At 43.3% G+C, this 22,593-nt stretch overlaps 1 protein-coding gene across 2 annotated transcripts in view; it reads left to right on the forward strand.

Annotated features, from left to right (window-relative positions):
* Positions 1-353: 353 nt before the first annotated feature.
* WDR3 (WD repeat domain 3) overlaps positions 354-22,593 on the forward strand; it is a 34,391-nt gene continuing 12,151 nt past the window's right edge. Inside the window, exons 1-23 of one of the 2 annotated variants that reach the window (XM_077921308.1) lie at positions 354-563; positions 2,180-2,382; positions 3,395-3,604; positions 4,575-4,693; positions 5,365-5,443; positions 7,276-7,371; positions 8,201-8,311; positions 9,441-9,542; positions 9,664-9,761; positions 10,511-10,618; positions 11,302-11,532; positions 12,018-12,111; positions 13,561-13,662; positions 14,330-14,415; positions 14,732-14,867; positions 15,389-15,445; positions 16,468-16,568; positions 18,150-18,261; positions 18,385-18,519; positions 18,820-18,870; positions 20,514-20,579; positions 21,665-21,757; positions 22,207-22,254. In XM_077921308.1, the coding sequence (XP_077777434.1) occupies positions 2,212-2,382; positions 3,395-3,604; positions 4,575-4,693; positions 5,365-5,443; positions 7,276-7,371; positions 8,201-8,311; positions 9,441-9,542; positions 9,664-9,761; positions 10,511-10,618; positions 11,302-11,532; positions 12,018-12,111; positions 13,561-13,662; positions 14,330-14,415; positions 14,732-14,867; positions 15,389-15,445; positions 16,468-16,568; positions 18,150-18,261; positions 18,385-18,519; positions 18,820-18,870; positions 20,514-20,579; positions 21,665-21,757; positions 22,207-22,254 (2,406 nt within the window). In that variant the 5' untranslated portion in view covers positions 354-563; positions 2,180-2,211. The remainder of the gene's footprint in view (positions 564-2,179; positions 2,383-3,394; positions 3,605-4,574; positions 4,694-5,364; positions 5,444-7,275; positions 7,372-8,200; positions 8,312-9,440; positions 9,543-9,663; positions 9,762-10,510; positions 10,619-11,301; positions 11,533-12,017; positions 12,112-13,560; positions 13,663-14,329; positions 14,416-14,731; positions 14,868-15,388; positions 15,446-16,467; positions 16,569-18,149; positions 18,262-18,384; positions 18,520-18,819; positions 18,871-20,513; positions 20,580-21,664; positions 21,758-22,206; positions 22,255-22,593) is intronic. The other variant, XM_077921306.1, reaches the window with a different exon arrangement.

The raw sequence follows: 22,593 nt of genomic DNA on the forward strand, positions 1-22,593 counted from the left end.
ATTGTTTTTATTATTGGTTGTTAGCCCCCCTGAGCCCAGTCTTAAATAAAAATTATTATTATTATTATTACTCGTCCTGAATTCTCCCCCCCCCCCCAACCACAGGGTTCCTCTCGGACTTGCCTAATTTGTGCCCCCCCCCCCAAAGCCACGGCATCCCCTCGTATAGCACATAATGGCCCGCTGGAAGTGCAGCTTGGCCCCCCCAACAGCCTGGCAGGGCAGTCCCGTTGCACACAGCAGGCTGGTAGAAGACATCTGGAAAGCAGCTGGAAGCCGGTTCCTCCCCCCCCCCCCCTCAAAACTAACTCATTGACTGACTTGGGAGAAGACTGTTTTGAACCCGGAAGCTGCCCGCGCAGGCAACGACGTCAGGGTGTCTCTAGACTTTTTACAAAGTCTTCTTATCTCTTCGGAATTTTGAGCGGCTTCCTTTTCCGGTGACGCTTCGCCCCGCCCCTTTCCGGTTCCCTCAGATGGTCAGTCGCTCCCGGAACTTTGAGCCCCGCGATGAGGAGCACGTGCTGCGCAGAAGCTTGCGGGAAATAAAGCTGCAGCTGACGGTGGGTCGGGAGGGAAGCGGTTAGGGCTGTTGGGTCACAGCTCCCCAAGGAAGGGCAGAAAGAGAGTGTCTCTGACCCAGTGCAGAGTGCATTTCTCTCGTTTCCCGCGTGGAGGGCATATCCGTGTGGGCGGGAGAGCACGGGGGGGCTTTAGTTGTCACCCTCTCCTCTTTGCGTGTTTGCTGAGAAATTCCAACTCGTGAGTAGCTACTCAAGTGTAGGGAGTCCGTAAAAAGCAGAGGCATCACCTTGCCAACAAAGGTCTGTATAGTTAAAGCCATGGTTTTCCCAGTGGTGATGTATGGAAGTGAGAGCTGGACCATAAAGAAGGCTGATCGCCCAAGAATTTATGCTTTTGAATTCTGGTGCTGGAGGAGACTCTTGAGAGTCCCATGGACTGCAAGAAGATCAAACCTCTCCATTCTGAAGGAAATCAGCCCTGAGTGCTCACTGGAAGGACAGATCCTGAAGCTGAGGCTCCAGTACTTTGGCCACCTCATGAGAAGAGAAGACTCCTTGGAAAAGACCCTGATGTTGGAAAAGATGGAGGGCACAAGGAGAAGGGGACGACGGAGGACGAGATGGTGGGACAGTGTTCTCGAAGCTACCAGCATGAGTCTGACCAAACTGCGGGAGGCAGTGGAAGACAGGAGTGCCTGGCGTGCTCTGGTCCAGGGGGTCACAAAGAGGCGGACACCACTAAACAACAACAACAAACAATTGGCGGCAGAGCCCTGCACAGTGGTACCTCGGGTTAAGTACTTAATTCGTTCCGGAGGTCCGTACTTAACCTGAAACTGTTCTTAACCTGAAGCACCACTTTAGCTAATGGGGCCTCCTACCGCCGCTGCGCCACCGGAACACGTTTTCTGTTTTCATCTTAACCTGAAGCAAAGTTCTTAACCTGAAGCACTATTTCTGGGTTAGCAGAGTCTGTAACCTGAAGTGTATGTAACCTGAGGTACCACTGTACCTGAATTGGGGTCCGTGCACTGGAATACGTCTGTGGACAGCCATGCTGAATATGGATGCTGCAGGAAGAAGACCTGACAGCGAGGATGGGGCTGAAAGTGTGTCCCAGCTCCACCATCAGTACACATGTGCCCTGCATGCAAGTAGCATGTGAGCAGGGCTACTGGCTCTCCAGGTCACATACTTTGAGTAAGGTGTTGCTAATTTACATCGTTTACCTGCCTGATTAGAATGGTAGAGTTGGGAGGGACTCTGAGGTTCATCTAGTCCAACCCCCAGCAATGCAGACATCTTTTACCCAACGTAGGACTCAGACTCATGACCCTGAGATTAAGAGTCTCATGCTCTACCAACTGAGCTATTCTTGGGCAATTTCCCGGGAAAATGAAATTGTTTAGTTCCAATGGACCTGAACTGTATGTGTAGATAACATCTGCACAGATGTATCCTAAAGGCAGTGCTAACAGCATACGTCCAAGTCATCCGCTAAAAATACCAGGAAATGCTGCAAATACCATGGAATGTAACGTTTCTATGCTAATTCTTAAGAGATGGGAGAAAAACAACCATTACCTAAGAGCCAATACTTATCTTCTGCATTTCTGCTTCAGAATTAACATTTGCCTCCTCCCCTTCTTGTCCAGGCTGGATTCTGCAAAGACCTGCGAACCTCTCCATGGGGCTTACCAAGCAATATCTACGTTACACGGGCGCTGCCCTTTTTGGAGTGGTTGCCAGCCAAAAAGGCAATATTGTCTATGTGACACTGCGGGGCGAAAAAGGTCGTTATGTAGCAGTGCCGGCCTGTGAGCATGTTTTCATCTGGGATACTCGGAAAGGAGAGAAGGTGAGCAACTTTCTTAGCATTTGAGAAGGATGTGCAGTAGCCCAAGATGTCACATTTCTTGCATTTCATGTATAATATTGTATTTTTGTTTGCTGTGGTCACAGAGTTGTGATGGTGTCTGCTGATGGCACAGTATTCCCTTTTGGCATTTTTCTATTGCCATTCCCTACACTGGATAGAACTCTGCTTATCCATATTGCATAGAAATACTTGAATTAAGCATAAGAGTTGATATTATAGCAGTGCCTCTTAGAGCACTTTCAGTGGTAATCTTTTTCTTGCTAGCAGTTTCTTTTTTTTTTAATGATATTTATTAGAAGTTTAATAGTTACAAAAAAGGAAAAAAGAGACAATGAAAAGTTACAATACATCAAAAATAAAAATAAAAACAAAAAACAATACAGCAAAACAATAAGAAAAACAAAAACACTTAAAAACACATCCAATATTTCCATATCTTTATCTTTCATTTACCTATTTCATCGACCTCCCCGCACCTCCCTTTTTTGTATTCTAGTTCAATTAGCTATTTCAGCAAATCCTTTCCATCTTTCTCAATTTTTGTTCTATAATTTATCTTAACACAATCTAACCTTAAGTTTTCCACTTTGGCCCATTAACAATCTATTTTTACTTAATTCTTTATAACATTTCTGCTAACGCCATATAGCTTCATTCCAGCAGTCTTCTAACATTCATTAATTTTGCTAGCAGTTTCTGTCCTTTTATTCATTTGTTAATACAGAATGTATTCCTCTTAGTGTGGAGTATATAGTCAAAATAGCAGCAACATCAATTTTTAGTAATAATAATAATTAGCAGACTTGGGGGAACCCCTGCACTTTAAATTGCTCTGAGTAAATGATGGTTAACAGTAGTTAACAAATCTGTGTTATGAGTCCTAAGGCTTGCAACATATATTTAATTAAAAGATGTGCCCTGCCAGCCTTTTCTAGGTGAGCGTGGCTGTGTCACACCATATGACAACTGTCTTTTGTATTTCACCTTGCAGGTTCTCATCCTCCAGGGCCAAAAGCAGGAGGTTACTGCTCTTTGCCCATCCCCAGATGGTCTTCACTTGGCTGTTGGATATGAGGATGGATCAATCCATGTATTCAGTCTCCTAAGTGGTGAAGGAAATGTTACTTTCAATGGTCATAAGGCTGCTGTTACTGCCCTGAGGTATGATGAGCTGGGAGGAAGACTGGCTTCAGGATCAAAGGTTAGAAATTCTTTGGATAACTGGTGGCTAATAGATGTAACTAAAGTGTGTCAACTCTTTGTTGATAATGTGGTTCAAATTTAGGTATGCGGCATGTAGTGGATGAGGTCTGGTGTGTTGGTTGAACATAACATCCCTGAATCTTCAGAACATCATTGTCATAATTGATAATTTCTGTTTCATTGTAAATTGCTTTGAGGGCCATGAAAAGGTGATACAATGAAGAAAGAAGGCCATAAAAATATCAGGTATCTAGGCCTGTTAATAATAATAATAATAATAATAATAATAATAATAATAATAATAAAATTTATTTATATCCCGCCCTCCCCAGCCGAAGCTGGGCTCAGGGCAGCTAACAACAATAAAATAGTACAACATTCTAAAATCATTTCATTATACAGTGGTGCCTCGCAAGACGAAATTAATTCGTTCCGCGAGTTTTGTCGTCTTGCAATTTTTTTCGTCTTGCGAAGCACGGTGTCGGGAAAGTTTTGGAAAAGCTTCAAAAATCACCAAAGTCTTTAAAAACCTCAAAAAAGGCTACCACACCGCGTGCTATGAGTTGCTCCTCGAAGTCAAGTCGCAACTGTATGAACGGTGTTAAGAAAAAGGAAACAAACTTGCAAGACGTTTCCGTCTTGCAAAGCAAGCCCATAGGGAAAATCGTCTTGCGAAGCAGCTCAAAAAAACAAAAAACCCTTTCGTCTAGCGAGTTTTTTGTCTTGCGAGGCATTCGTCTTGCGAGGTACCACTGTAAAATTAATTCAAATTTAATTTAAAATTAATTTAAAACACAAATATTTTTGTGTTTTAAAATGTGAGGACAAGGGTGAGGTAATACAGTGAGGTTAATTGTAGGTTGGTATTTGCTTGTTTTGATACCTTGAATCCCTTGCTCAGTTTGGTTTATAGTGAGCATGGCTAAGGCAGCAGCATATGTTCCTTCTCAGTTTCCTTCTCCTTCTAGGACACAGATGTCATCATTTGGGATGTGATCAATGAGAGTGGTTTGTACCGGCTGAAGGGCCACAAAGATGCCGTTACACAGGTGGTCCTTTTGAAGGAGAAGAATATCCTGGTTTCCAGGTAAAGGTGCTCAGTTAAGAATACATCAGGCAAACCTGATAGGTTCTGAAGGGATAGTTAAGAGGGGTTGTGTCTCAGATGGGAATAATAGAATTCTAGGGTCATCTAATCCAACCCCCTGCAATGCAGGAGTCTCAATTAAAGCATCCATGACAGATGGCCATCCAACTTCCGCTTTAAAACCTCCAAGGAAGGAATCATGTGCTTCATCTAAGTTAAGCTGTACGTGGCCCTGTTTTCTAGTTTTTCCACTTTGTAATGCATGTTTATGCTGACCTTTGAAACTCTCAGTTCACACACTGCGACTGATACTCTGTACACATGTGGCAGCCATGAGAGAACTGCTTGACCCAGAGTGCTTAATATTAACCTAATACAGTGGTACCTTGGGTTACAGATGCTTCAGGTTACAGACTCCGCTAACCCAGAAATAGTACCTCGGGTTAAGAACTTTGCTTCAGGATGAGAACAGAAATTGCACAGCAGCGCAGCAGCAGGAGTGGGAGGCCCCATTAGCTAAAGTGGTACCTCAGGTTAAGAACAGATGCATGTTAAGAACGGACCTCCGGAACGAATTAAGTTCTTAACCCGAGGTACCACTGTAGTTTAAGCAGGGTGAAACTGTTGCCATTCATTGTCTATCTTCTTTTTTTTTTTTTTTTTTTTGACAGTGGAAAAGACACCCTGGTGAAATGGTGGGACCTGGATACACAACACTGCTTCAAAACATTGGTTGGGCACCGTACTGAGGTAAATAGGATGCAGAAGTTCATATAACAAGATTATTCAGAAAAAGTCATGACTGTTGTTGTTTCCCTATTTCTCTAGCTGTGTGTTTGATCATAGACAGGTTAGAAAACAAGAAGTCTAGTTATGCTTGTTTAATTCAGAAGCTAGCCTCATTGAACTTACTTTCCAAGTAACTGCGGAATTTATTCCCAGCTAAATGTGTGCTTATGAGCATATCCTTAATTCATCTGAGAGATGCATCATATGTCTTTTGGATACACTGTCAATAGGAAGAATACCACCTTTGAATTGAATTTACATATCTCGATAAACTGGCTCCTCTTGTAGTTCATAATTTGCTTCTATTGTTAGTTCATCTTTAAGGGGAAGTATTGCATTTATTGTATGTGTGATAAATTCAATGATAAATAAAACGGCAAGTATGGCAATCTCAGGATGCAGACAGTTCTTTCCTTTCCCTCTCCCAGTTTCATTTAAAATGTGTAGTTTGACAAGATGTATCCTAGTGGTCCAGTCTACCAATTTTGTTGTGCAAATGTTTCATTTTGTTTCTCGCACGTCAAAGTGCGAGTAGATAAATAGGTACCGCTCTGGCGGGAAGGTAAACGGCGTTTCCGTGTGCTGCTCTGGTTTGCCAGAAGCGGCTTAGTCATGCTAGCCACATGGCCCGGAAGCTGTACGCTGGCTCCCTCGGCCAGTAAAGCGAGATGAGCGCCGCAACCCCAGAGTCGGTCACGACTGGACCTAATGGTCAGGGGTCCCTTTACCTTTACCTTTATCCTAGTGGTTCAGTCTACAAATTTTGTTGTGCAAATGTTTCATTTTGTTCCTCTCACATACAGGAAAGCATGCTGTTGCAATAGTCAGTGAACCAGAAAGTGTGTAGTAGGATGTTGGAAGGGGGTGTTATTTGGTTGTTGTTTTTATTTTGATTATGTATTTTGTGGTTTTGTGGTTTTGTTCTGTGAGCCGCCTTAGACCTCCGGGTGTAGTCAATAAATAAATAAATGGGGCAACCAATTTTACAGGTGTTTGTCTTGCACAGAACTTTTGGCTTCTACCTGTGATGGTGTGTGCTGTAGGATATTTTCATTTAGTATCTCTTAGGTAAAGTGGTACTAATTAATCTGTCCTCCTTTAGCAAGGGGACAGTATCTCTTGTGTGGCTGTCTTCCCCTTTCTCCAAGTAGAAAGGGCCAATTCAAATTTTGCTTCCATAGACACCCCCCCGACTGCCAAAATGGAAGGAGTCCTCACCCAGTTAGCTCCTGTCTACTCCAAGGCATAAGGGCATTGTGCAGCTTCATTGCTGTGCTGTTTCTGTCTCTAAAAGCCCATAGTGGTTCTTTCCACATACATACACATTGCAGAATAACCAGCTAATTTTTTTTTTTTTGGGGGGGGGGTTAGTCATTGCCAGCAGCAAGGAGGAAGGAGACATTTAGTGGTACAGTGACCCTGCTAGGCAGGGCAACCAACCCTGATCAGAAAGAAGGTGCAGCACTGGAGGCCAGGCACAAACTCCATTATGTAGGGACCAGGAAAGGCATGGTGTTGGGGGGTTCACCATCTACAAAACATTCCTTCCCTTTTGGGGTCCAGAAGATGTCTGGGATGGTTGAATTCTGTAAGAAAGGGCAGTTCCAGAGCTTTACAGGACCCCTTTTCTACTTCTCAAAAAGTGGCCCATTTTCATTTAGTAGCTCTAGTTACATATTTATCCTACGAATACAAGGAATCCAAATTGGTTTTGAATTTCTTATTTATTGCTGTTAATGAGGGGGCCGATCCTAATTAAAGATAATGAAGCCCTTTGGCATGCTCTCATTTAGGTGTGGGGATTAGCTATAGTTTCTGACGAAAAGCTGCTTATCACCGGTTCTGCTGACAGCGAATTGCGGGCATGGGACATCAGCTATTTCCAGGAGGTAAGAGCATAACACTGGCATCATAACATTTGTATCTGCTTGTTTTTATGGAATTTATACGATTCCTTTATTTGTATTCCATATCTCTGGTTGCCTCCATGAACACTTTGCAGAAGTGTGGGACGTAAATGTAAACAGATAATAATAATTTTCCTGTGCCTTGTGACATTAGTCCTTTGAATATACTGCTGCCGGTCTTGTATTAAAAGTAGCCTAGGAAGTTCTAACAATGGCCTTTTGAGGAAAAAGTCACTTCCTTGCCTTTATCTGGACAATAAAGCTTTGTAGATGCAAAGCTGCAGGAATTATATATGGAATCTGTGACTATAATTGAAGGGATCACTTGGGTTGTGAAGCAGTCATCTATAGTTCCTCCTACACTCCCTGTTACAATATGGGACCAATTGGAGGTGTCTCAGAGATTGCTCGACCTCCCCATGGTTCCTCTCATTTCCTTCCTGTTGCTTCATTGGGTTAGGCCGCATGCAGTATGAAGCTATTGGATTGCACTGGCTGGCCAAAAGGTGAATCTCTGAGAAGTTAAATAATAACAGTGACTCGCTCTCTGTTTTCATTGGGTACAGCACTGTTGGAAGTCACTGTCTGCTCAGCATGCTTTATGCCTAATTGCCCCAGTGCTCAGTTTTAGTTGTTTCACTAATTCAGTTGTCAATTAGTGGCTTTCAAGTGTGAGCATACCTTCCATTCTGCACCTGTTAAAATGTTAAGGGAATGAAGAATTGGCTTGCAAGAGCGGAAAATGGAAGTTAGAGAGCGAGGCCCTGTCATTATTCTAAATGTATTTTACTAATTTTGGCACCATAAACAGGAACCAGACCCAAGTGAGCCAGAGTACAAGAAAAGCAAAGGGCTTGCAGACCACACTGGAGGATCTTCTGAAGAGGATAGGACAGAAGATCAGGATGAGACGGAGGATGAGGTAGTTTTCTGCTTGTGATCTTAGGGATACAACATTCATGAGTCTTCTTCAACCTATGTAAAATTTGTTAAAATGTCCCCATCTGAAATGCATGCAAAGGATGAATGTGCTCTTAGTTATCACTGGGTATGTTTTCTGTGTTATTTGTGCACATAGAGAGCCAGTGTGGTGTAGTGGTTAAGAGCAGTAGTCTCGTAATCTGGTGAACCGGGTTCGCTTCCCCGCTCCTCCACATGCAGCTGCTGGGTGACCTTGGGCCAGTCACACTTCTTTGAAGTCTCTCAGCCCCACTCACTTCACAGAGTGTTTGTTGTGGGGGAGGAAGGGAAAGGAGAATGTTAGCCGCTTTGAGACTCCTGAAGGGGAGTGAAAGGCGGGATATCAAATCCAAAACTCTTCTCTTCTCTTCTTCACATGGGTCCGTATAAAAAACTAAAAACTCCGAAGGGCAGAATACGCAATTGTGATGGACAGTCAGGTTGGATTCAAACCATATTCATTTGGTGCCCTAAGGATTTCTTACAATGTGGGTGAGGGTGTTCAGTCTCCTCTCTCCTGCTCTTCCCCAAACAAGACCACCTGCTCCCCCCCTTTTTTTTAGCAGTAATCTTTGTTCCATAGAAATGCTTTCCTTTAATGCATTGGCAAGTTGATGCAGGATCTGTGTCAGAACGTTGGTTCCTCCTTGCATTAAAAAGTCATTCTGTGCATCCTCAGATTCATTGCTGATCTGCTTTAAAGACCCTTGACTGTTCCTGGACCCACAATTCTGAGACAGCTGCTATGTAACTGGCCGCTGACCCTTGGCTGCTTTTGCTGTAGTTTGAGGCAGTCAAACTATACTGTGGAAGGAGAGTCTGGGAATCCATTCTTATGGTGTACTTACCTTGGCCTGCAGTGCTAGGTTGAAGATCTCTTGATACTCTTATGTATCTGGAAGAATGTTTGACTTCCAGACCACCAGTGCTTTTAGGAGTCCTCTTGAAAGAAGCCGTTTATGGTGTATTAGTACCAATTATTTGCAATACTGTCCTGAATTACTATTCTCTTCTGATGTACGCTTTTGGTGACGTATTTTTTGAAAAAAATTGCACTATGGTTGTTTTCAATTATTTTTGTTTCTTTTTAGCACATCCTGAGATGCGTGAAAGCTGGTTCTGTCATGCGGGAAGGAAGGGACCGAGTTGTTAATCTTGCTACCGACCGCACAGGGCGGATTCTCGCTTGCCATGTATGTTACTAGCTTTTGGAACTAACGGGGGGGGGGGTGTTCCTACCTTTCTTTGAGCACTTTTCTATAGAGATTTCTGGTTCAGAGACCCCTGCAACTGACTCTTTTATCATTTTCCAAGGGAACGGACTCTGTCCTGGAAGTGTTTTATGTCCTTAGCGAACAAGAGGTTCGCAAGAAAATTGAGAGGAAGATGAAGAAAGCAAGGAAAAAAGCCAAGTAAATTCATATTGCCAATACATTTTATTTTTCTAAGCTGAGAACCAATAAAGAGCTTGATTCATGTCAGGATGGAAGTGTCCTATCCTATGCAAAGGGTTTTGAATGTAGCTTCATAATCTGATGAGTAAATCGAACACTTGCAATTAGAATAATAGTGTGTATAACATACAAATTTACAGTTTATTTATTTTGCATGTTGCTGAGAGGCTTGGTAAAATAAAGTTCTAATCTACTGCCTGTTAAAATGCATTCTTTAATCCTTCCCCTTAAGACTTGTGTGTGGAAGGCCTTGTCAGTTTTGATGGTGCAACACAGCTGCATAATACTCTGCCTGGCCCAGCTATGTTACAAGACCTTTAATCTACTTAGCCACCTTGAGATGGAGCTTTGAGGATTTCATGGGAAATCTCAGCAATGCAGCTCTCTTCTGCCCTCTTAGCGCAGCACAAAACAAAGCAGATAACTGTTTAGTAGTACAGGATTTGGCAGAGGTGGGAAGTCTCCAATTTGCTGAAATATATTGGATAGTGGGAGAGATTGAGAAGAGCAAGTAAATTCCATCTAAGCAGTTTCAGGAGAACAAAGGGAAGAGGCACTTTGGAGTTAGTTGAGGCTGAGTTTGGCTCAAGAGCTTCCAGTTGCTACTAGCATGACATTATCCTGTTTATGTGCATTTTTTGCTCTTATTTTCTGACTCTAGCTGAGGTTGAGTTTAACATTTGTCTCATTTTTCTGGTTTTTCCTAGGAAGAGGTCGGGTGTGGAGGAGGAGGAAGAATGTGATATCATTGTGGAGTGCAGCCTACAAGACAAGATTCAGCGTCTCACTAACATCAAAGCTTCTTCTAAAATCAAGTGAGTTTGAGGCATTAAGGGTGTTGCTCATAATTTTGATGCTCTTAAAGAGAGCTAGTGTGGCGTAATGGTTAGAGTGTTGAACTATGACCTGGGAGACCAGGGTTCAAATCCCCACCACACAAATCCCAGAGCAATTAACAGTAAAAGAGATGAGAGAGGGAAAGGAGAGAGCTTAGAGAAGCCAAGGGTTATAAAGGATAAATGTGAGCAAGTATAGTTACATGTACGTGAGCTTTTTTTTAAGCTTGTGTGTTTCTTCTGGTGTAGATTTTGAGGGATTGGGAAACAGGTGGCATGATGCAAATGTCTGGGAGAATTCTAGGTAGTAAGGCACAAAGGGTGGAGGAGCTATTTAAACAAATAAGAGAATTTTGGCCGCTGAGAGTGATAGAGCTGGATGAGGAGAGTTGTGCACCTTGTCAGGTTGCACATGTGGAAAATGGGCTGGGACAGACCTGGCAGTGGAGGGTTGGAGGTCAAGACAAGGAATTTGCACAGTGTAGAAGGGACCAAGAAAAGGGAGGGATGATGAGAGGGAGGGGTGCCACTTGACGAGAACTACAAGAGAAAGGGACGTTCTGAGCTTGTGTTTTTAAAGCTATACCCTTGTGCTTAGCCCCCTCAACTCTTTTATCTGCTACCTGAAGTTTTCTAACAAATACGATTATTTTATTAAACAGGTCTTTTGACTTGATACTCAGCCCAAAAGGGGAGCTGAAAGCCACTGTAATGCTCCAGAACAACATAATCGAATCTTACAGCCTGAACCCAAGAGCGCAGATACCCCAAGTTCTGCAAGTGTCCAAAATAACTATTGGTGGTCACCGCAGTGATGTCAGAACCCTGGCATTTAGCTCGGACAACATTGCCATTCTCTCTGCTGCTGCTGAATCAGTTAAGATTTGGAACAGGTATGAAATGTCTCTGACCATTGGAGGAGAAACTAGTTGCAGTAAAATGTTTACAGGAAGCATTAAACATCTTAACTTTAGATATACTGTATATTCAGATGGTTACACCTTTCTTTTTTGCCATTGATCTTTTGGTATCTTCTTGTAGCCACAGATGAAGCTAAAAACTTGGTTGTGCCAGTCACTAAACTAATTTGGCACAAGGCTTCCTTGTGGTTAAGCTTTTTGAAACGGAGGGCCATAGTCCCTTGAAAGAAAGTGATGGGGGCCTGCATATTCGGTTCTGCTCTCTTGGCATCACTTTTCCATTCATTCTCTCTCACCCACACCACCCATTCATTCATAGTATCTCCCTTCCCCCCTGCAACATCACCCATTCGTTCACATGTATGTCAGGAATGTCATGTGTTCCCGGTTTTACTGAGTCTTCCCCCGATTCTACCTTCTCTCTGTGTGTAACTTTCATGTGCCATTTCTAATCCCAGGTCTACCTTACAATGTATCCGGACCATGGCGTGTGAATATGCGCTTTGTTCACTCTTCGTTCCCGGAGATCGGCAGGTCATTATAGGAACCAAGGTAAATTTCTGTACCTTCTGAACCTGAACAATCCCCCGCAGGTTTCAAGTATCATCTTTAGAGGAAGTTCGGTATGTCTAACTTAGAACCATGTGGGATGTTATTCCGGGAGGCATAGCTCCTCAACAAATGGAGTCCTAAAGGGAGATGCAATTTAGTGTTTGTCCTAGGTATACAATCTGAGAGAAAAAGCCTTATTGTACACCTAATGCCTGATTTCAGTATATTGCTTTGGCTAGATAGGCCTCGGAGCAGTAGGGAAGTATACTTCTATGTGTTTTCCAAATTACTCTGAAGACATGGGAGAAAAGAGGCTCAGGTGATGAAATTTATGGATTTGTTTGAAGGCCTGTGGCTGGGAATGTTTTCTCTTACATGGCCAACTTTGACCACAGCCATTATAACACCATCTTTTTCAAACATGGAGTTATACTTCAGGTGACTTGGAAGAAAATTGCAGAGTTATAAGGAAGAATTTATATTACCATACCTACTCATGAGTCAGACTGTGGATGTGCTAAACTGCTCCTGGTTGTCTTTGACTTTAATAAGTTTTGAATTCTTCATCTATACCTTTAACCATATGAATGTGCTAAGAGCATAGCTGTGAGTGACAAATGACACACAAGAGATTTCCCTGATATTGCTGCCGCTCTCCTGCACCTGGGACTTGACAAGGAACTGTCTTTTGTTTTGGCCAGAGTGTAATGCAGGGGTCAGCAAACTTTTCCAGCAGGGGCCCGGTCCACTAGCCCTCAGACCTTGTGGGGGGCCGGACTATATTTTGAAAAAAGAAATGAACAAATTCCAATGCCCCACAAATAACCCAGAGATGCATTTTAAATAAAAGGACACATTCTACTCATGTAAAAACACCAGGAAGGTCCTACAAACAACCCAGAGATGCATTTTAAATAAAAGGACACATTCTACTCATATAAAAACACGCTGATTCCTGGACTGTCCGCGGGCCGGATTGAGAAGGCAATTGGGCCGGATCTGGCCCCTGTGCCTTAGCTTGCCTACCCATGGTGTAACGTCTCTATTTCTTCACTGGCATCTCCCTTGGGTGTAATTATTGAAAAATCAATAGCAGTGAAAATCATTGTTGCTAAAAGAGAGTTACAAATCACCAAGTGCCCCATTTGAATCTTGCCTCAACCATAAACTCATTAGGCACACCTTTCTTTCTCAGTCTCAGCCCCCTTCAACCCCAAATCTGCATTATGGGATAAGAATGCCCATCTACTTTACAGGATTGCAAATTAAGCTGCTAAGCTGCTGTTGGGTCATTGCTCAAAATGGGATGCTATTCTAGGCAGATGCAATTGAATCTGCCTGACCATCCCACTTTCCTTATTTCTCACACTTGGAGGCTATAATGAGTTACCTTCTGTAGAATTTGGAATCATCTCTGTAACTAATGATCTGGCTTTATTATTGCTTTAGACAGGGAAGCTGCAGCTATTTGATCTGGCTTCCGGGATTTTATTGGAGACCATTGATGCTCATGATGGGGGTTTGTGGTCCATATGTCCTTCTTCAGACCAGGTAATTAAAGCACGCTTTCTAATTTCTCACCATATGAACAGACTCAGGCCATGTGATTGTCATCTGAGGCCCCTCTTCATTTGCCCCCTGCTTTGGCGGTCCAGAGGGTAGCAACAAAATAATGGAAATTTTCATTGGTCACGCCCCGCTTGTGGATTGCTCTCCTCAGGGAGGCTTGCTTGGCGTCATCAATACATAGCTCTAGGTGCCAGGCGAAAACATTTCTTTTCTGCCAGGACTTTGACTCTTAATTATCTGTGGTCTTGAGTGGGTGGGATGTTTTAATCCTTTTAAAAACAGGATTGTCTTTTAACATTTTCTTCATTTTGCTTTTATGCCAGCTGTAATGTATGTGTTTGTTTCCCTTTAAGTTACCATGGTAAAAAAGTGACCAATAAATTTAAATAATAATAATTCATATGAATTATTTTAGTGGTACCACATTTAAGGATGCTCATTATTGTCTATTATTATATTTATATTTATATACCACCCTTTATCAAAATATCTCAACAATTAGTGCTATCATGTATTGTGATTATGTTTTTAATATGCTTTTGTATTTTTATAGTTTTTATTTTCATTGTAAATCACTTTGATACTTTTTGTGGTGGGAAGTGATCCATACATTTGATGAAATAAATCTGAATTTTCCTTTTCCTATCAGCGTGGCTTTGTTACAGGAGGTGCAGATAAATGTGTCAAGTTCTGGGAGTTTGAACTGGTGAAGGATAAGGACAGTGTCCAAAAGAGGTGAGGGTGTTTTTTCAGGAAGCAAAGCACATCTGAACTCCACATTCTGTCCTCACTCTCTTGGGAGTGTACAGTACTCTCAAAAATACAGCACAACATTGTCTTCCCATCTGCTGACATCTGCTTCCCAACATAAGTTTCTCCTCCCTGGGAGAATGTGGGGAAAAGGGTGGGTGTATGGCAAACCTCTGAGTAGGCACTAAACACCGAAGTTTGGGGTCTCCTTGCCTAAGAACTTGCAATGCAGATCTAACAAAGCTTTCTGAATTTGCTGTGCAATACCAGTTCCATCAGTTTTACGCTTATACGATCCTAGGCTTTCTGTGAAGCAGACACGCATCTTGCAACTGGATGAAGATGTTCTCTGTGTACGGTACAGCCCTAACCAAAAGCTTTTGGCTGTCGCCTTACTGGACTGCACTGTGAAAATATTCTACACTGATACCCTCAAGGTAAGCAGCACTATCTTTGGAAATTTAGCCAAAACTCTGGGAAGCAGTTGCCGCTTGCTGTGATGGCCTTTTGGTTCCCTCATCTTACGTGTTTTCACTGAGAGATCTTGGCAAGTCCATTATTTTTCAGTATTCTGCAAATAGGGATGCAGAACTCCCCATGTGAGTCTGTAATAAAGAGGAGGGTCCAAAGTAGTGGAATGTGTGCTTTGAATGTACAAGTCCCCATGGTCTAATGCTGCCAACTTCATTTAAATGGATGTGATGTGATCAACACTGAGACTTTGGCAAGTTGCCACTCAAAAGCAGAAAATACTGGGACAGATGAACAAAGCTTTCAGCTTTTGGATGTGAGAGGATGGTGGAAAGGGCAAGGTTCTTCCACACTTCTGCACACTTCATACATTCCTTTGAATTTTGTTTGTTTGTTGTTTACAATCAAGTGGCGTATATAAAATTTATGTCATTAAATAAAGAAACCTGTAACTAGCTGATATACATGTCGTCTTCTTGCTTTCCAGTTCTTTTTGTCTCTCTATGGACACAAGTTGCCCGTGCTGTGCATGGATATCTCCTATGTGAGTATGCCATTTGTTGGAGATTTTGGCATTGTTCAGTGATGGAACTTCATATTGCAGTTCTTCTGCACTACACCAGTGTGGTGTAGTGGTTAAGAGCGGTAGTCTCGTAATCTGGGGAACCAGGTTCGCATCTCCGCTCCTCCACATGCAGCTGCTGGGTGACCTTGGCCAGTCGCACTTCTTTGAAGTCTCTCAGCCCCACTCACCTCACAGAGTGTTTGTTGTGGGGGAGGAAGGGAAAGGAGATTGTTAGCCGCTTTGAGACTCCTTCGGGGAGTGATAAAGCGGGATATCAAATCCAAACTCTTCTTCTTCTTCTCCTCCATGACAAATACACATTTCCCCCCCAGTTGTAAATCTTCTCTGTGCTGCTTCATGCTAGTCTCATAATTCAATACAGACTATAGAAAGGCATAAGTGGAATGAAGGCAAGAAGTTGTAGCCTCATTATGTTGAGGAGCTCTGCCAGTGGTTAGCTTGAAGGCAGCCCAAAGCTGTGTCCATACCTACTTTGGTGTGTAGACATGTAGAATCTGGGCAATGTAACTGTAGTTCTCATTCTGTTTTCAGTGAGAAAGTTGAGTAATGGGGAGAGGCTGATTCATTTTCTCTGGCAGTGTGCAGCAACATGAGATTGTCGTTCTTTTAACTTTTGGAAGTTATGTGCACTGATTGGAATATCGAAGTGCTTGTCTATTGGAACATTCCATGGGGCATAAATGGCTGCTGTAATTAAAATCAGAGGATAACACAGAGCTTCTTGGAGCCTGAGTGCTGCTTGCCTAACTGCTGGTAGGGATACCCGTATTAGGTGCACTGAAATAAGACACCTAAAGTTGGCTGCCTGATGATGAGAGCTAAGAAATTAATTTGCTTCACTTTCCTTGAAGCATAACACAAGACCTTGTTCTGATTCAAAAAAGTGTGTGTTACTTGACAGGATGATAAATGGAAGCTGGGGGTAATCATGCTCTCACATGCACAACTGAGTTCCCTTTTCTTTCATTTTTCTGTTATAGGATGGGGCGTTAATTGCAACTGGCTCTGCTGACAGGAACGTGAAGATCTGGGGCTTGGACTTTGGAGATTGCCACAAGTCTCTCTTTGCCCATGATGACAGGTGGGCAGATATCAAAGGCCACCTAGATGCCCCCGATGTAGGATTTCTCCCCGCCCCCAAAACTAGGTTTCTCTGGTGCTTAAGTTCACAATTGTCATAGCCTCTGTGGAGACCAACATACGGGGCTGCATTCTGCAAGCTCTAGACTAGAATGCAGGTTAAGTTGGCCTTGCTGAATCTTCTAGTCTGGAGCCTGCAGAATGCTTCTTTCCATCCCCTTAACTATGGCATCAGACACCTCAGTGGAAGGGCAGGTCACAGGGTCTCCGCTGCACAGTTCTGTCGCCATTCATTGGTTTCCTAGGTTAGGAATATTAAACATGTTTCTATGAGTTGATCATGCTGTACGGTGTGGGTTTTCTTGTAGGGATGATTGGGGAGTGGGGTCCGCAGGGAGCACACTCCCCACCCGCAGGCAGCCACAGTCTGCCTGTACTGTGTGACCTTGGGGGGCGGGGTACTCCCCCCCCCCCCAACAAAGCCACAGCTATCTGAACATCGTACCCTCTGTCTAACCCTTTGCGGTCTCAGTAGTCTGCGGTGTCCTGTCTGTAACCTTTGTCTCCTTCATCATATACTGTTACAGATAGGTAGCCGTGTTGGTCTGCCATAGTCAAAACAAAACAAAACAAAAATGTATCTGAAGAAGTGTGCATGCACACGAAAGCTCATACCAAGAACTAACTTAGTTGGTCTTTAAGGTGCTACTGGAGGGAATCATATACTGTGCAAGGGGAAAATGACGCGGTGGAAACAGGTGCCAAAATAACTTTGTACCACCCCACTATCTCGGGACTGGAAGATGTGTAAAGGTCACAGCCCAAAATGTATCTGCCTGGTTTGCATATTTGTGTCAATGAAAGGAGGCTCCACAGGGCTGGCTGGCAGCTTGCATGCAGCTCACCTGCATTCTCAACTCCTGCCTCATGTCCATCACTACATTTTCTTATTGTGGATTTGCACTTGTGGTACTTAAGGGACCAGGGGTGCAGGGCAAGCATTCACTGCTTGTGTCCATGTGTTTTGGGACCTGAGTTTTTGTAGGAAAGAGAAGCCGCAATGTTTTAGCCCTGAGCTTTTGCTTCCCTTCAAGACATCACACAACTTGCTAGCCCTTTCTGTTCGCAAAAGCCATGAAAACAGTTCAAGGAAAATGCTGGTGATAGCTAGTTAAGTCATGCTTGGAACAGAACCACTGATTTCAGTGAGTCTGCTCTCAGGATGACTAACATTGAATATCATCTCACTGGAGAAATCCCTGGTGCTGCTATCATTTTAAGTTGAATGCGACATAATGTTGCATCAGTGGTGCTTCTAATGACAGCAGCAGATGCTTCTTGGCTCTCCTTGAGTGCTGCTGCATGGCTGCTAGTGTTTCTTTTAAAAGCACCTGGGCTTCTGGAAGGAAGCCACAGACTCCAGAGGGAAGGAGTAAGGACAGGAGAATGGAAGGAAGTGGCAACTGAAGTCATAGCTGCATGTATCTTTTCCCCCTCTGAGAAATGTAGAAATGTTACTATGAATGTTGTGTTGGAAATGGTAGTGAACTGATACTCCATATCTTTCTCTTATTCTCTTTAGTGTGATGTTTCTTCAGTTTGTACCCAAGTCCCACCTCTTCTTTACAGCAGGGAAGGATCGCAAGATTAAGCAGTGGGATGCTGATAAGTTTGAGCATATCCAAACCCTGGAGGTAAAGTAGGAGATGTGTGCATTTGCCAATCTGGAAGCAGTGGTCGCTTCTGTTGATTGCTAGACATCATGCAGAATGGTCTCTCCCCTTTCGCTCCTCACTATCTGCATATCTGATTTGCAGGGGCATCACCAGGAAGTGTGGTGTTTGGCGCTCAGTCCCAATGGAGACTTTCTCGTCTCCTCTTCTCATGACAAATCGTTGCGTCTCTGGGAAAGGACAAGGGAGCCCATTGTTCTGGAGGAGGAGAGAGAGATGGTAAGAAACGCCATCCTGCGTAAGAGGGTACCTTTGGTATCCACTCTTAATCTTAAAAGGGATCCAGATTCCAGTTCTTGTGCATCTTTTCCTTTTAAAAATAACTAAATAAATTTGTGTGTCCATATTTTGTGGCATTCTTTCCAAGGGTTTTGCTTTTTTTAAAGTTACTTTTGATGTAAAAGGACCGTGGGAAGGAGATATGTACTGGAAAATGTGCTGCTTCAGGTATTCTGAATTTGAAGCAGGTGGGTTTTAGTGCTTGCTAATGCTGACAAACCAAATTATTTTCCTCTGCAGCAAAGAGAAATGGAGTATGAAGACAGTGTAGCAAAGGAGGACCAGCCCATGGTAAGTAATATATGTCTGCACATTCCAATGTTCTTGCTCCCAAGTCAAGCAGTGGAGTTTCCTGGGAGTCTCAAGATGCGATTCTTCAGCTAGAATGGAAAGTCCACACATTTCAGTGCATTGGGCGATGTAAAATATGTCAGCTCACATTTCTTGGCTGTGTTTGTGCGTGACATTACAAATGCATGTTTTGGGTTACCGATTAGATTGAGCTTGGAGATAACTTGAATACTTGCTCTGGTAATTAAAATAACATTCAGTTCTAGTTTGTGCCAGAATTTTCACTTAATCTGCTTTCCAGAAAACCATCGTATGCATTTTGGCTTACCACTTACAAAGCGCCAGAAATGTTCTGAGCATCACTGCACACATATTAGACAGCCCTTGCTTGCAGGCTCACAATTGTAACACAGAAGGAACGCAAGCATTAGAGTAGCTGCTTCTTCATTGAATGATGGATGGGACCAAGTTGATGTTTTTCTAGGGAGGCAGGTAGTGCAGCCTTCCAGTGGCCCCTACTAGATGGTAGAGGCCAGAATGTGGCTCCCCTAGCTTTGCAGTCCCAGGGGAAGGGAAAAGCAAGCTTCCTGCACACCCTTTTCTGGACCATGTCATGTTACTCTCCTCCTGCTTGAGTGAGGCAGGGGAGCAGCTTCCCACTGGAAACAATACCATGATTATTTCAGATCCCAAGAAGCAGGTATGCTGGAAAGCTAACTGCTTGAAGATTTTCTGAGGAGTGTATTCAACTAACTTTTACTCAGGTCCAAAAACTTCAGTGGGTCTACTCTGAATAATAGTTAACTAAAACCCTATATTTGATTCTAAGCGAGATCTTAACATTTCTAAACAAATTTAATAGATATTAGTTGTTAATCCAACAGTTCAGTTGATGACATATGCAAGGAAATGAATATGCATTTAACAAAATTTAGCATTGCCCAGACAGGGTCAGCTATTCTTCAGTGCAACAACATCCTGGTATTTCTGTAGTGAAGGAACAAACAAAAGAGCAAAATGTAAACTGCTTAGGTGGTCTTTGTCAACTAAGCAGTATACAAATCTTGTAAAATAAAATGAGAAAATTGCCCTTAGCAGTAACCCTCAGCACCCACTTCAGTCTGGAAGCAACAGCAGCTCATAATTTTACCACAGCAGACCTGTTGCTGTTTTATATGCCTCGGGTCACTTGGTTCATAATTTCTTCCCTTCTAATGAAACAGGGAGACATATTGGCACTGTGTTTTGGGGGGTGAAGTCAAACCACTGAAGAATCACAGCATCTGCTGTGGTTGCAACAACCAGTAACTTGTAAATGCTGCCTCCCATGTTGCTTTTGCTGCATTAGCAGCACTGAGGTGCCCTCCCCGGGGCACAAGCCTGGGTAGCGGGTATGGAGGTCCTGGGCTGCCCAGTGACCCCTCTCGGCCTCACTGATGTGGTCCAAAGGAAAACAAAGCAATACGTTTTGCACCAGCTTGGCCTTGCACTGAAAATTGCGACAGGTCTACCGTTCCTGTTCTGTTACCATTCAAATTCAAACACAGACCTATGCAACTGTTCTGAGGCAAACTGGAGATAAAACTGCTTTGGGCATCATGATGTTTCAGAGGCTGTGACACCATTTTTGGGTTTCTTTTCAGGTTCCTGGGGAGACTCAGGGAGAGGCTGGGTTAGCAGGAAAGAAGACCATTGAAACTGTCAAGGCGGTAAGTTTGACCCTCCAGGTTCCTTAATGCGGGGCACTCATTAGGGGAAAAAGATGACTTTCTGACTCTCTAGCTTGGAGTGTTCTGTTTAAAGCTCTGGTTCCATGTTAGTGCTAGGGAGTGTCTCTTAAGGAATCACAGCTTTTAAACTGAATTAGCCTTCAGCGACCTCTTCAGTAAGAGATGGAAATTGCCCATAACACGCAAGTCATGTCTTCTGTGACAGAGATGTGTTGCTGACCTCTGCAGAACTCCCTTTGATGATCACCACACTTATTTTTCTAGCAGTTCTACAGCTGTGGGAGAAAAGGCAGCACTTTCTCAGCTGCACTTAAAGCCATGAGAGGTGGAGTGGGCACAGGGGAGGTTACAGCAGTCTGCCACCCCCCTTCTTCAAAAGAAGAATAATTTCATTATTTATATGTCGCCCATCTGACTGGGTTGCCCCAGCTATTCTGAGCGGCTCCCAAACATTAAAAACACAATAAAATATCAAACATTAAAAGCTTCACTATACAGGGCTGCCTTCAGATTTCTTCTGAAAGTCAAAGAGTTGATTTCCTTGACATCTGGTGGGAGGGCATTCCATAGGATGGGTGCTACTACCAAGAAGGCCTTCTGCCTGGTTCCCTGTAACCTCCACTTGTTGCAGTGAGGGAACTGCCAGAAGACCCTTGGAGTGGGATCTCAGTGTCTGGGCTGAACGATGGGGGTGGAGATGCCCCTTCATGTATGCAGCTATTTAGGGCTTTAAAGTTCAGCACCAACACTTTGAATTGTTCTCGGAAATGTACTGGGAGATCCTTTATGTAGATCCTTTATGGCCGGTGCTGCACGGTCCTGGCAGCTGCATTCTGGATTAGCTGTAGTTTCTGAGTCACCTTCAAAGGTGAGTGCATTGCTGTAGTTCAACCACCCTGGCGAGACAGTGCACAGGCAAGGCCTCAGCTGTCTCACCAGGTGAAAATGTGTTTGATTATTCCACCCTCTTGTGCATAATCAAATGGATGTTCCACTATCTACTCCGCATTATCACAGCACCTTCATTTTGTTGCGCTGCTAATGTGCCATTTTTGTGTTTGAAGGCTGAACGGATCATGGAAGCCATTGAGCTGTACAGAGAAGAGACAGCCAAGCTGGAACAGCATAAAGTGATCTGCAGAGCGGCAGGAAAAGAGGTAGGACGGAGTTGTGGTCTGTGTTCTGTTCAGCACAGTGTGGTGCCAGTTTCTTTCTCAGAACACTTTTTAAAAATCAAAGGGAAGGAGATCAAAAAGGGTAGCACAGTTGTTTGGTGATCTCACGACGCGTGGTGTGCAAGTCATTTATTCATTTTATATGTATGCTGCTTTTCCACCAAAAAAATTAATTAAAATGCTCGAAGTGGCTTACAACAAAGGAAACAGGAATAGTTTTCAAACAAACACTACGAAAGGAGCTTTATAATAACGCAGCAAAACAATAACATAGTACCAATTTCATAATAACAAAGCAAAACAAGGGCAAACGTAATAACATACCAAAACCCCCGCATTTCAATAAAATAAATATAACAGTATTACTTAAACCATTATGCCTTTCTACAGAGATACGTGTGCCTGACTTGCAACCTGCTTTCTTTCTGCAGGTTCCTCTTCCAGTAAACCCTATTCTCCAGGCATATGGCAATATTTCGGTAAGTGAAGTGTGTGGCCGCTATCTGGAATTTTGAGACATGTGGAATGTTAAGCTGCCTTTCCCTGGCATTCTTGTGTTCCAGATGGTGTGCAATGCTATTGAGGGGAGGTGGGGAGTTGTCATGGGTTGGGCTATGAGTGTTTTGATTAGTTTGACTTAGTCTATTATTATTCTGCTGCTGCCTGTTTCGATAAAAAATAATTGTCTTAAGAAACTGAGACATTGAGACTGGTTTGCAGGCCAAACCTCTCAACACTCTGAGTGGGATGTGGGGTGGGAGTTCTTTATAGAGCCAGAGAAATTGTTGCGAGATACAGATTTTTCCATAAGAAATTTC

The sequence above is a fragment of the Podarcis muralis genome, chromosome 17, assembly GCF_964188315.1.
Source record: "Podarcis muralis chromosome 17, rPodMur119.hap1.1, whole genome shotgun sequence".
Lineage (NCBI taxonomy): Eukaryota > Metazoa > Chordata > Lepidosauria > Squamata > Lacertidae > Podarcis > Podarcis muralis.